This window comes from Pelecanus crispus, chromosome 5 (genome assembly GCF_030463565.1).
Source record: "Pelecanus crispus isolate bPelCri1 chromosome 5, bPelCri1.pri, whole genome shotgun sequence".
NCBI lineage: Eukaryota > Metazoa > Chordata > Aves > Pelecaniformes > Pelecanidae > Pelecanus > Pelecanus crispus.
In genome coordinates, this window is record NC_134647.1 from 80,488,524 (window position 1) to 80,502,825 (window position 14,302).

The following is a 14,302-nucleotide window of genomic DNA, read 5'->3' on the forward strand; positions in this document are numbered from 1 at the left end:
CATATGGAATGGAAGGAGTTAATCTTGTAAAAAATGCTCGGATATCTTGTTTTTTCTTTTCTTTTACATTCTTCAGTAGCAGGTGACATTACATTAGCACAATGATCATGGGAGAGTCTATTTATACCGGTAAGGCTGTATGGAGGAATGCAAGTTTCCCTTTTTTATGGCTTTACTTTTTCATCAAAAGATGAGTAAATATCACTTTCAGAACTACTGCAGGGGAATGGTAGGTCAAGTTTTGCTTTTATAATTGATTTGTGGATACCGTACTCGCCGAGAGGAAATGTTCTTCAAACGCTCATTTTCTCAGTGAGTGTTCCAGTGGATTTCAATGAAGTTGAGAGCCTTACTCTACGGAGATGCTTTGTGGGTTATCTGTGCGCATTGTTCAGTGGTAAGAATTACATCTCTGAAGCCTACTCTACCTCTACAAATACATGCTATCTTGAGTGAGCTCAGTAATTTGATAACTTAATTGCTTAAAAAATAAAATCTGTTGAATAATGAAAAGTATCCTATGCACAGGAAAATGAGGGGAGCTGACTTTATATATAAATTTTTAACGACTCCAAATTTTGTATTAAAATTTCTTAAAAATTAAATTTAATTACAATGTTTGGAAGAGAATTACTTCCATCTTTACTTAGAAAATTACGGGAGAAGATTACTCATACTGCAGAAGTAATGTTAACCTAAGAGTAAAAGCTTACACAAGTGAGCAAATGCATTCAAGCAGGCTTAAAGAGGAGAGGCGGAGGAGACTTTGAGAAGGCAAGTATGGAGATCCAGATGTCTTCCGACTGCTGTGGCTGGGACAGCAGCAGACTGATACGTAGCAGAAAGGTCTAGGTATTTCTATATCTCTGTTCACAGTGGAAAATGAAACTTTATTCTTTAAAGTTTTCAAGCTATATAAAATGGGTTATCAGTTGTTGATTGCTGCACGAAGGGGACTCGTTCTCACGGACTTGTGCGTGTTTAAGTATATGTACATACAAGCTTTCCGTACGAGATCATTTAATAGAGAAGTTTGTAAAATTGTTTTGTGATGCTTCTGCTGAGCCATTCAGAGGAAAATAAAGGGCTGCTTGACAATTACTCCAGCTTAGGATCTGGTGCAGTGTTGGCTGCTGGTGAAAGCCGTCAGTAAAGCAAAGAGAAAGGGACTAGAATTTTCAGATGAAAAAATGCAAGTGTAGAGGACTTTGAAAAGTATGGGCAGCCCTCTTTCATATTTTGAACAGCCTACTGTACAACATTGTTATCTGGCTACGAGGAACTTCACGAGGAAGGATTTGTTCCTGGTGGAGTGTCTCTGTCTGTGGAATATATTTGACAGCTGGAAAAAGAACAGTACTTCATCACGGAGATCCTGACAGCAGTCAGATGGAAATGGCAATCCATTATTTATGAACTTTAACGTTCATCCGCAGCCGGGTAAAATCTCTTTGTTGCACAGGTGAAGGTCTTAGGATTTTCTGAAAGCAACTTAAAAGTTCTTTTTGTGGTAGAGAAGATGAAAGATGTGCTGCTTGGGATGTTTGGAGATCTGGGATTAAGCATCAAATCATACTTGTAGGTGGTAACACTTGGTAAGGTTTCTTATCCATTACAAATCTCTACTAGCTACCTCCTTTGACATTCTTGCTCTATTTATAATAACCAAGCACTTTATCGCTCAGTAAAGAATGGAAGGTAGCTATGAAGAATAAATTGTATTCTTCGGTATAAGAAATATTTTGGCAAAATTTCTTCTGAGATCAGTTTCATTGTGTGATGTCCTGCACCGAGAGGGCATCCGATTATAACCATGTATATAAATTTTTAATCCAGTTGTAATGTAAAGGAAACGTCTTCAAGAGAGTGAATTATGAAGAGTTCAGCATGGCTTGGTATCAACCATATAATGATTCAGTGTGCTATTTATAACTTCCTACTTACTGAAATTGAAAATATAAAAGCAAATGAAATATTCTGTAGTATATCTTTATTTTTAATGTATGCGTGGGATGTCAAACATTGTACTTGTCTTGTGGACAGGACATGCTTTTATGAGCCTATAAATATTTAAGTACATGAGAATCTGCACCCAGGTGGAACATGTTGCATGTAAATTGTCTTCTAAGTTTTTAAATTTCGGTATTTTAAAAAATTTGCTAGGTTTGAAAGCAACGTTTAAATATTAATACTAAGCTGCAGTACAGAACATAACATTTTGAATGCAATGCGGGATGCATTGATTTTGTTCAGTGTAACCCTGTTCCAGTTTCACAAGATCATCTGATGGGGGGAAAGGAGGAAAAGGGCTAATCACGAGCACGGCTGTATCATTTGCACACTTTATATGCACACATCCAAATAGCCTGGATTTGTTTCTAGCATGCATATACCAAACAGTGTTTTCTTTAATATCTACAGCTAGCTAGCTATATATGGAGAATAATTTTAACACGTAAGCACAGCTAACCTGATGTAAAACCAAATTACAAAACCTGTTGGGAACAAATGAGTTACAAGTTAGGCGTAAGTAACGGAGCCTGTAATTCAAAAATGTTTATATAATCCTCTGTCTAAAAAGAAACTTGGTAAATACATCTAACTTATGTGCAGAGCAAGGATGAAAACTGTAAATTCTGCTAGACTGATTTCTGGTAAATCTTGACAATCGGGTTTGCAGTCAATACTAATACTGTCGCAAAATGTCAGGATCGTGTTACTAAATTCAAATAGTAACGTGGCCTGATCGTAGTAGCAATCCTTATCACGGCACAAGAACTTAAAAATGCAATATAACAGTTCTGCAGATTGGGGATAAAAGTAATCAGTCGTAGTAAGGCGAATGATTAAGTATTATGGGTTTAGATTTCCTTTTTATTATAAAAAAATTTTGGAATGATTTGTTTGCATTTCAGTGATATTGTAAGCATTTCTGTATTTTGTCTGAGCAGTTTAGGAGCTTGCATAAAATGATATTGGCTGATTATTTTTTTTCCCTTTGATATATGCAATAATGTCAATAAGCAATAAATTGCATGTTGTATGCAAGGTATCAGTACTTCATAATAAAGGAAAGGAACACGGTTTCTGACTTTGTGAATTTTTCTTTCTTAATACGGTAATAGGTCATGTACCTATAATGAATGCATCATGAAAGAACAGTTTTCTTTGGGCTCAGTTCATAGACAACTGGCTTAGATGGTATCTTGACATTATCTTTTTATATTTAAAAAAAGGTGGGGAGGGAGTATGAGGTCTGAGCCACACACTTGTTTGGGTGCCTGGACTTTTCAAGGGTGAAACTTGTATGTAGGGCATCACTGGGGCCAGGAAGGGAACTTAAACTCTAAATTTTGTTGCGTATTGAGGAAAAACTAGTATTTATATTGGATAGCATAATTATATTGCACTGTACGGTAACACCACGTGTTTCAGGACACAAGCTGGACAGTTGTCTGCAGGCTCTAGGGACACAGAGCTGCTGTTGTCAGCGTACTGTAAATGTGACACGCTACACAGTCCCTCACCGAATACTGAGATGGGCCATTAAGTTCCTCAAATACGGCAATTCCTAGATCCTGCATGCGCAGTGAACGGATGCCTCGGAACCACGAATTGTGCGGTTTAAAACTCCTAGCGCGCTCTGAGCATCCTCGGCGGAAGCTGCTGCCGTTTTATATCTGAACTTCCAAACACAGGAATTGCTTGTGTTTCTGTGACTTTTCTTTTGTGTTATGCAACAGTCAAGTTACTAGAAGAAAACACAAAGCGTTCCAGTGGTTTTTACTTTCTTCCTCTCATCTTTTAAGGGGAATTTAGTTCTATTTGTAAATGATATTCTTAGGGTAACGATTTTACACTCTTAGGGTAGAAAACTACCCGTTAACTAGTGGGTCTGTTTTGGAAGTGACTGGGAATGTCTGGAAATGTTATTTGGGGTCATGCTATATAGGTCAGACTTCCAACTGCTTGAGGAAGGACAATGGGGGCTTGGGGGGAGGCTTCCGCGCTGGCGCTGCGCAGCTTTTGACGCTGAATGGCGGAAAGGAAGGGCTAAGCGTGGCTGGGAACAAGGGATGCCTTTCAGTCAGCCACTCTTAACCTCACAAATTCGATCAATCTTGCTTAAAGCGTGAGAAACGTACCTCTCCCTAAGATGTAGGGTGTAGAAGGCATTTCGCATATCTACTTCGTCATGTTCTGTGTCGTGGTTTAGCACTGTGCCTGCTACTAGGAAGAAAATTAACTCTATCCCAGCCGAAACCAGGACATTCTGGTGCAAAGTTGCTCTTCGTTTTCTCCCAAAATTTAATTTATTTTTTTTATTACTCTCTTGTGTTCCTGCTGAAAACTTTTGTTTTCTGTACTTGTATGGGTGTGATAATTCTGCATTGGGGGAGGGGGGTGTGTGTGTATTATTATTTTTTATTTAATTTTTTTTTTTAATTTAATCTTCACAGTGGCTTTCTGTCATTTTTTAGATGGTGGGCTACTGTTGTATTTTATTTTGCTCTGCTTTTCTGGAGTTCACGGTGTAATATACCTAAGGGTACGCTGTGCGCTTCGTTGGGATCGTGACCTTGGTGTTATTTGCAGTGCTCTACACTGAGGAAGAAGTATTTGCTACTTGGCTTGCCTTGTAAAGGGTGAAAACTGTTACCTATACAATGACTAATAAGTAGTGCAGTTGTGGTTCTGGCGGAGCGTGATGGTGGAAAGCAGGGAGATGGCATACTGACGTCAACAACGTAACGTACTTTTGAGAGGAGGGTGTAGGACCAATTCCCCGTTTGAGAACGTCAGAGAAAAAAAAACGAGTTTTACCTTAGAGTTGTTCTGCCACCAGCCTGAAATATTTGGAAGCAGAGATGCCAGCTGGTCTACAGGAGGCTCTTCTCGCTGAACCGCGGTGTCAAGCGCAGCAAGCAAAGAGTAAAATGATTGCATCTCGTTTAGTGCAGCTCACGCAGCTGTGAATGCAGTCTTAGAGGTTTCAGCAAAGCCAAATATGCCCAAAACTTGGGCAGCGATGGAGGCAAGCATAATGTTTTCTACGGCATGTAACAGAGACTCGGTTACTGACATGGTGCCCCCGTCCCAACTCTGGGTTCTCAGTGTGCTGCGCTAATAATGCCTGCATGCAGAAAGGGTAGGAAACCATTTCCTCTTAAGTAATACAGACAAGTAATAAAGGAGCAAAAATTAGTGAAAGGATGGATATTTGATAGTGCTTTATACTCGTATTTTGATTTCGTGTTCATGCTGAACAGCAACATCCTGGTTAATAAGAAAGATCCTATTTTGGAAGGTGGTATGTGAATGTGTTCTTAAAAGCACTCGAGAGGAATGTGTAAAAGAAGCTTTTAAATTTAGGTAGTTATGTAATTTGAAATAGTGCTTGTTAGAACTGCTTCAGTGTGGTATAGTGTTTGTCTTTCTGACCTTTTTTAAAAGAAATGGGAGAGAATCACTCATTTCTCTCTTTCCACCAAAATACGTACAGAGGGTGCAAGAGACCCCACTTCCAGGTTTGAATTTGGATGTTCTTCATCCCAAGTTCATGTAATACGTGGGCCACTTGAAGCTTCCTACTTTATTTTTAATTGCGCCAAGGAAAACAGGATGTTTTAAAAAAAAAAAAAAAGTTTTTGATTTCTTTTTTGTTACATATTTACAATGAATGTTTGTCTTGTGTCTCCCCACCTGTCTTTTGCACCCGATGGCTTCCTGAGCGCCCACGCTGTGGGATGAGCATTGGAACAGCCCTGCCGGGTTCGGAGTCGCTGCTGCAGCTCTTACGGCAGAGCTAGATCTTGCCATCTGATGGCCAAAAAGGGATGGGAGGAGAGCAGTCTTCCTGGCTCCGATGCAAGATGAGCTCCATTTCCTGAATCGTCAAGCTGCGGAGCTACGCACTGCGTTTCACAAGTATAAAGCGCATCTTCTGGCACTGAAATAAGGTAAAATCTCAGTCAATCTTTGAGAGCTTGATACTTTGTTGACTAGCTGATGTTTAAAAAGTGTCTTGAGGAAGCTTGGTATCTCTAAATTTAATACCAGCAAGGATACACCTTTATAATAAGCGATCCATGCTGCTAATGCATTCAGCGTTTTTTTTTTTTTTTCTATACTTAAGCTTACTTGCGGTTGTAAGGGATAATGGCTTCACGAACAGCACCGCACCATGACTGAGGATGAGTGTCCGCCTGTGCGGGGGTTAAGGTACACAACTCACAGCTGCCGGCAAATGTCGGCACGACTCTCGCCCTCCCGAGCGTGCGCCGCAGCCCCTTCCCGCTGCCGCCATTCACCGCCTGCGCCCCGCAGCCACCGCCGGGCAGGGCCCTGCCCTCGGCGGGCCGGCCCCCGCCGCCCTCCCCGCCCCGCCGGCGGCCGCCGCCGCTCCGCCCTCCCGCTGGAAGAGCCCTGGGGCCCGGCCCTCCCCGCTCCTCCGCCGGCGCCCGCCTGCCCTCAGCGCCGCCTCGCTGCCCGCCCAGCGCGGCCCGGCCGCCGCCTCAGGAGCCGCCGCTGCCCGGTTACCGCCGGCGGGCGCAGGCGCGGAGCGGGCGGCAGCGCCGCGTTCTCGCGAGGCCGGGCGGAGGTGAGGGGCGGCGGGAGGAGGCGGGAGGCGGGGGAGGCCGCGGGCGGCCGGGCCTGACCTTGCCCTCGGTCGTGGGCGGTAGGTGAGGAGCCGGGTGTGGGGGGCGGGCAGGGCCCCCCTTCGCCCTGAAGAGCCGGGGCGGACAGGGCCCCCCTTCGCCCTGAGGAGCCGGGTTTGGGGGGCGGACAGGGCCCCCCTTCGCCCTGAGGAGCCGGGTTTGGGGGGCGGGCAGGGCCCCCTTTCTCCCTGAGGAGCCGGGTTTGGGGGGCGGGCAGGGCCCCCTTCGCCCTGAGGAGCCGGGTTTGGGGGGCGGGCAGGGCCCCCTTCGCCCTGAGGAGCCGGGTTTGGGGGGCGGACAGGGCCCCCCTTCGCCCTGAGGAGCCGGGGCAGACAGGGCCCCCCCTTCGCCCTGAGGAGCCGGGTTTGGGGGGCGGGCAGGGCCCCCTTTCTCCCTGAGGAGCCGGGTTTGGGGGGCGGGCAGGGCCCCCCCTTCGCCCTGAGGAGCCGGGTTTGGGGGGCGGGCAGGGCCCCCCCTTCGCCCTGAGGAGCCGGGTTTGGGGGGCGGACAGGCCCCCCTTTCTCCCTGAGGAGCCGGGTTTGGGGGGCGGACAGGGCCCCCCTTCGCCCTGAGGAGCCGGGTTTGGGGGGCGGACAGGGCCCCCTTTCTCCCTGAGGAGCCGGGGCGGGCGGGCAGGGCCCCCCTTCGCCCTGAGGAGCCGGGTTTGGGGGGCGGACAGGGCCCCCTTTCTCCCTGAGGAGCCGGGGCGGGCGGGCAGGGCCCCCCTTCGCCCTGAGGAGCCGGGTTTGGGGGGCGGACAGGGCCCCCCTTCGCCCTGAGGAGCCGGGGCAGGCGGCGGTAAGCGCGGGTGTGGGCTGCCGGGAGCCGGCGTACCTCTTGCCCCACCACAGCTCCTTCGCTGCCCCTCCTGCTCCTCGGTTGCTTATTATTTAAACCTTTTTTTATTATTATTTGTATTTTTAATTTGTCACGCAGCAGCGTGTCGGTGCTTGCATTCACCTTAAGAAATAACCGGTGTGGTTTTGTATAACGGATGTTTGCTTTTTTTTCTTTTTTTCCCTTCTTCTTCTCTAGAAACTTGATTTAAAAACGCGGCCTGCGGAAGCCATGGGTTTGTCTGCGTCCTCCCCGGCTGCTGCGGGTCCGTCACCGAATGCGTCCAAGGAACATCAGGCGGCATCTCCACCTTCGGAATGTCCTATGCATCAGGAAAAGATGAGCGGTAATTGGTCTTGAAACTTAAATAAACTCTTTACCCAGAAAAATGGGTTGAAAAATAAATATTTTGGGGGGGGGGGGGAACCAAACGATTCTGCAAATAAAAATTTTGAGTTTTTTCCTTTAGCAAAAGCTCTCAAGTAACTTCCCATGAAAAGGAGTCAGTTGTTCACCAGAACAGCGCGTGAGCTGCTTTGCCCGTAGAGACAGGAGGTGCTCGCTGTAGAACCTGCGGGTCGCTCCTGATTGCCGCGTTTCGCAGGGCTCCTGCAGGTCTGTTCCCATCGGGGTACGGCCGCAGAGGGTCAGGGAGGCGCGGGGGCCCCGACTAAAGGTGGTGACTGGGAGCAGGGGGTTGTCGCTGGAGAGGGCAGCAGAAGGGTGCAGTAAGGTGAATGCCTGGAGAAGGAGGACAGCGGCTCTTCCATCGACACGATCAGCACGTGCTGGATTAACGTTGTTGTGGAAGTCTTTAAGCACAGGCAGGTCAGCGTAAGGGCCGGCATGGGGTGGGGAAGAGCGTTCAAGGACTGCGTAAGAAGCTCAGATCTTACCGTGGTGCTGGGTCCTAAAATGCAGGAAAGGGAACAGGTAAAACTGTTGCAAAGCTCAGAGGAAAAAGCGAAATAGTTTGTATTTACGTGAGCGTTCAATGAACTGTTTCCCGCTTCCTGTCGTGTCTTAGAGTTTTCATTTTGCAGTAAAAAGCTATACTATTTTTTCCTGTGTTTCAGGTTGCCCCATGCACATGAAGGCTCCTGAGAACGCAGACGATGTTCCTGCGCATCAAGAAAGAGCGTATGAATTTGTAGCATGTCCGGTGAAGTCTGGTGCATCTCAAGTGAAAGATGACATCGATCCTAGCAATATGGTAACTTTGGCTTATTTCAGCTGTTTTCTTCAGTCTCCTTTCTTCTGAAATACTCTCCCCAAAATGTAAATAGTGATACTGTCTCAGGTGGCAACTCTGGCAAATAATGTTATTTTGTAGTTTTTAACACTGCTTTTTCTCATTTTGTGTGCAAATACCTGTATGAAACCAGGTTACATCTTATTTAACATTCTCCTCTTTGCGTTTCCATCTTTCTGATAAGAGGTGGTTTTCCAGTTTGTGACTATCTTTTGCTGCCTGTTTCTATTTGTTAGTTACAGCCATGGTTTTTATGCCGTGTTGGTGGGTTTTAGGCTCGGTGTAATAGCAGTATGGGTAAGTTCTGATTCAGGTCTCGCCAAGATTTCCTCTGATTTTCAAAAAGCACTGCTCTTCTGAAAGTTGAAGTTTAGGCAAAAGGGTTCCTTTAGTCTTCGGATGACAAACTTGTGCAGAGTTCTACTGCGAAAGAGAAAGCTAATTTTAGTGGGCTTACATAAAGGCTGAACTACTTGACTTTTGTAGCAGCTGACTGCTGATGCTTTGATTTTTCTCAAACACCATAACATAAAAAAATGTTCGTACTCTAGCTTTTTGTTGATTCTCCTTGTTTTCTAGATGCCGCCTCCTAATCAGCAGCCATCCCCAGATCAACCGTTTCCATTGTCAACTGTTAGAGAAGAATCTTCCATTCCTAGAGCGCATTCTGACAAGAAATGGGTCTACCCTTCCGAGCAAATGTTCTGGAATGCTATGCTAAGAAAAGGGTAAATACACTGTGAATTGTCAGATGGAGTCGGTGAGCATGAAATTCATGAACTAATACCATTAGTTACTGTTCATCGGTATTATTCAAGAGTTTGTGGACTCTAAGCGGCAAATAATTAACGAGCTCTTTTACAAATTACTGGGTTTGTAAGCAGCTTTGTTTTAAAGGATGAGCTGGTCTCAAAGGCCACGCCTCCTCTAGTCACCAGCAAGATGGTAGGGAGTGTCAGGCAACTGCCGCTAGCTCAGAAAACTTTCTTACAAGTCAGTGCACAGACAAACTTTGCACGATTGCCAGGTTTCAAACTCAGTCGGCTTCATGCTAATCCTATCAACCGATAGTAAAAGTTGTGCAATTGTGAGAACATCTAACTTGACTTTGCAAAATTGCTAAAAATGGAAAAATTGTTTGACAAGTGGATGTTTTCAGCCTTTACAAAAATTCAGTGTAGACAAGATCCCACTGAATGATGTCTCCTGTGGCCTAAAAAACCTTCTGTCTCTTTGTTCTGCATTATCGATACTGTTCCGAAGACAGTATGTCATAAGCAGTCTGTATTGAACGCACAAGTTTTGATCCTGTAAACGCTTACACGTGTTCAATGTTATGCCCGTTGAAAAGGAAGCACGTGCGTGGTCATCGTGCAGAGTCACAGATGAAAGGCATTTCTAAGTGTACGCAAAATGTCCTGAATACAGGACTTCTGTGCGGTAGGAAAGCGAGTGGGATTTTTCTTAGGGATTTTTACGAATGCCGTGGATGTGCTGGTGCTTGCACATTCTTGATAACTTCCTGATCCAGTTAAGCTGTTAATTTAGCTAACTAGAATTTGTGGATCTCTACGATGGTAACTTCGATAACTACGCTTTTACACAGAAAATGAAGCAGTTCTCGAGATGCTGAAGCAGATGGAGCCAGAAGTTTCCATACTTGCTTTGTGTCTTTGCATAAAACCTTAAATCTCAATTCAAAAGCCCAGCAGATAAACCGAGGAAGGTGGAGTAGTTATGCTGTAATGCTGTTAAACTGTTTTCAAATTCTTATGTTTTAGGTGGAGGTGGAAAGATGATGACATAACGGGTGAAGACATGACCAACATTATTAAGATTCACAACCAAAATAACGAGCAAGCCTGGAAGGAGATTTTGAAGTGGGAAGCTCTTCATGCTGTGTACGTACATACGAAATGAAAAGCAGCTCCTTTGGTTTAGCTCTTGCTTTTGTAATTCTTTGAAAGTGAAAGAGTAGAATGTCTCTTTAGTTTTGGCAGGAATGTTCTTGTGCTGCTACGTCTCAAAAGTTACAGTCTTGCAGGAGCCTGCGTTTTGATTAATATGGAGGAAGATTATCCAGAAGAGCTTAACTAGAACTGAATAATTATTATGTTGATAAAACTGATGAGCATTTTGGTGGTGTGTGTATAATGTAGATTTAGAGAAATCGACTTCTTATTGTACCTATCTGGGAATTATTTAATTGAGATCTTTGTGTTACGAAAAAGATATGAGATGTAAACTTAGATTAAAAGCCACTGGTGTAAAGCAAACTGTCACTTTTCCAGGTTAGTATAGTCCCTGTTCCTGGGAGAGGCAGAGTAGTCAAGCGTTCTGCATGTAGAAATTGTTCTCTGCGATTTCATGATCTTTGTTACACAGCAGTTGGGATTATGGTTTTCTGTTCTTTAATGGTTTTCTGTTCTCTAATCTGTGCAATCTGTGGATTAGATTTGCTGAGAACTGCTCTGTTGATAAGTCAGAACAACAGTGTGGAGCATAGCAAAGGTACTTTCTCAGACCAGCAGTAAGTGCTGTCAGAAACTGTGGGACTTTTCAAACCGTTTAAAAAAATCAAAACAAAACCAAAAAACCAACAGCTGGTTTAGATCACTTGTAATTAATTTTTTACTGTTGCTCTTTCTCTTGTTTGGTTTTTCTGTTACTAAACCAAATGACCGTAGTGGTTTACACACATAAAATAAGACTGTTTTAAAAGGTAAAAACTATTTTCGTTTTTAATTGTGTGCACAGGGAATGTCCGTGTGGACCATCGCTGATGCGGTTTGGAGGCAAAGCGAAGGAGTATTCACCAAGAGCCAGAATCCGGTCATGGATGGGGTACGTGGGCAGGGCAGAAGGTCTTCCAGTGAGGTGGGAGGGTAGGGAGATGTGTCTGAAAACGTGGTGTAGAACGAATTTTAAGATACTTCAGAACTGGAATTGCAAGTTATAATTACCAGAAGTGCTAGTGGGGATCATATGCCAGTATCTGGATAAATAAATCTTCTTAAATAGGACTTCCGCTCCCTCTCCCAGGTTCATAATATCCATTAAAATATCTACCTGGTCTATCACCTGTCTTTCCAGATACGAACTTCCCTTTGACAGACACGATTGGATTGTTGACCGATGCGGAAAAGAAGTGCGATACGTTATCGATTACTATGATGGTGGAGCAGTAGATAAGAACTACCAGTTCACTATCCTGGATGTTCGCCCTGCGTTTGACTCTCTCTCGGCTGTGTGGGACAGAATGAAGGTAGCTTGGTGGCGGTGGACTTCGTAACTACTACGGTGTGTAGTCGAAAAGTAAACCACTTTCCTCCTAGACTAAGGAGGAGCGAATGCTAGGACTTGAACTAGAAGTTCGCTGCAACTGTCATTATTTTCATCATCACCACTGTTCTTTGGGGGCGGGAAGGGAGGATGGGGAAATCCGTTGTTAGGTACACCCATGCTTTATGGTGTTTTGAATGAAATAATAAAGTTATAGTAGCAAAAACACGCATCTTAAATTTTCTTCAGAGCTGGGAAATCTTCTCTGGCTTTGTCACAGGTTCTGTGTAAGCTTGCCGCCTTTTCGTTTCACGACTCCAACACTGCACCAAATACGTTTGGTTTCTGATTCTGACGGGAGTTTTGAGTATTAAATAGCGAAAACTGGAAATTTCATAAACGATTTCACGTAGTTACAGTATTTGGATACTTAGATGATGAATAAAGGGTAAAAGATACCGGACTGCTTCAAACTGCATGTGTTGTTAACTATATAAAACCGTGTATTTGTTTTCACGTGGGCACTTTACCTGTTCAAATACAGAAAACTTTAGTCAAGTTTATTCTGTTAAAGGGAGTGTAGTGTAGTATGAGTATTTTTAAAGGTACGTTAAGCTGAAAAGGAGAATGTGCTCATGCCTTAATCTGCAATTTATCATTGAACAGAAGAACATCTGTTAGAAGCAGGAAATGAGCATCAGTTACTTTTAAAACAACATTTCAAAAAGGAGATAAAATTGATATTAATGGCTATTTATTTGAGTATTTAAAAGGTTTGTTTTCTGAGGTAAGAAAACTATTCTTTTACTATTTTCCTGTCTTTAATGCGCATCTCATGTAATGCATTCAGGACAGAATTAAGCCTTATTTAAAGAAACTGTATTTTGCATGGTGGCTTCATCAACTGTACCACAGCGTGGGTTTTTTTATATAATATGGAATCGCACAAGGGTGTGTGACGACACACAGTCGCACACATTTCTGCATAGTGATTATAGTGAGGCATATCATACCATTAACTTGGCTAAAAGGGTATCAAAAGCACTGAGAAATAAGGCAGATGTGAGCAGTTTCTGGGAGTGATGCATGTTAATGTGGCGCGGCTTAAAGATTTGGTTAACGTTTGTGCTTAATAAGGGAAACTAACTTTTTTTTTTTAAAGTCTTCCACCGTAATAGCTTTAAATTCGCATGGCTTGGTGAATTCCAGGTGCCGCAGACCCCTAAATTTAAATTATTCCTCCCTTTCAGCATATCTTACTCTTGAGAATGAGTCCTCCATGCACAAGACTTGGGCAAGGAAGGAGTAAGAGAGTATGGCATTGTAGCTTCTCAAATGGAGGAAGCTTCCTTCATGAATCTTCACAACCTTGACTGGGAACCAGCTGTACATTCATTTTCTGAAAGTGGTTGTTTCTGAAACTGACGTTGGAAGCTTTTTTTTTCCCCCTCTTTTTTTTTTTCTTTTTTTCCTTTTTTCCCCTGAGAGGAAAGCCCTTCAGTGTTTCAGTCAGTAACTTCCCATTTAGGAAAAAATTACTCAGGGAAGCTTCTTTCCGTACTTTAAGGTACTAATGGAGATGAATGATTCCCACTTCAGAGGCAAGTGTCCTGCATGGAAGGAATAAATATTACCCAGAAGTCCAGAATCCTAAGAGAAAACCACGCTCTTACCCCTATCCACTTTCCTCATTCCTTTTTCACCTTTTTAGTGATTCATATATATATATAAAAAAATGAAAAATAGTTTGGGGTAAAAAAACCCCTCCATCTGAATAGGCAATGTATATATGAGATATATGAGAAGTGGGTGCGCTTGTACGAAGTGTATCTGATAACGAAAGAGCTGCTCCTCTGTTCTCACAGTAAAGACTGAGGCTTACTGCTTCTTGGGGAGGTTTATCTTTTTTGTTTGGTTGGTTTATGTATACGTTTGGTCACTTGATCTACGCAGAATTCTGTATTTCTCACAACTAAATACAGGAAAGGTATGCCAATGTTGGGAGTGCTGCAGGAGCTTCAAAAGAACTGGTTTGCTTTGTTGATTTTGGAAGCGTGATGTTGCGCGCGTTATGGAAATTGTAATTGCTGCTGAATCCAGCGAAAGGTGTGACGCGCCGCTTCGTGTGTTTCCCGCCTTCTGTTATGTTCCATCTCATGTAGATTCAAAATTGTTCTTTTCTCTGCTACTGTTAAAGAAATGTACTGCTTTGTCATCAAACAAAAATGAGAATCAAATAAATACACTTTTCTTAACTTTGGTATTTGGTGAT

General features: G+C 43.7%; 1 protein-coding gene across 1 annotated transcript; it reads left to right on the forward strand.

The window, feature by feature from the left end:
- The first annotated feature begins 7,703 nt into the window (after positions 1–7,703).
- On the forward strand, positions 7,704–12,132 carry HCCS (holocytochrome c synthase). Its single transcript, XM_009486415.2, has 6 exons — positions 7,704–7,842; positions 8,573–8,709; positions 9,328–9,476; positions 10,530–10,649; positions 11,506–11,592; positions 11,842–12,132. The coding sequence occupies exons 1-6, from the start codon at positions 7,728–7,730 to the stop codon at positions 12,038–12,040; spliced, it is 807 nt and encodes a 268-aa protein (XP_009484690.1). The 5' UTR covers positions 7,704–7,727; the 3' UTR covers positions 12,041–12,132.
- The last annotated feature ends 2,170 nt before the right edge of the window (positions 12,133–14,302 follow it).

Coding starts and splice junctions, on each gene's coding strand:
- HCCS (XM_009486415.2), top strand. CDS start 7,728: ATGGGTTTGTCTGCGTCCTCCCCGGCTGCTGCGGGTCCGTCACCGAAT. Junction 7,843..8,572: donor GCATCAGGAAAAGATGAGCG/GTAATTGGTCTT, acceptor CCTGTGTTTCAG/GTTGCCCCATGCACATGAAG. Junction 8,710..9,327: donor ACATCGATCCTAGCAATATG/GTAACTTTGGCT, acceptor CTTGTTTTCTAG/ATGCCGCCTCCTAATCAGCA.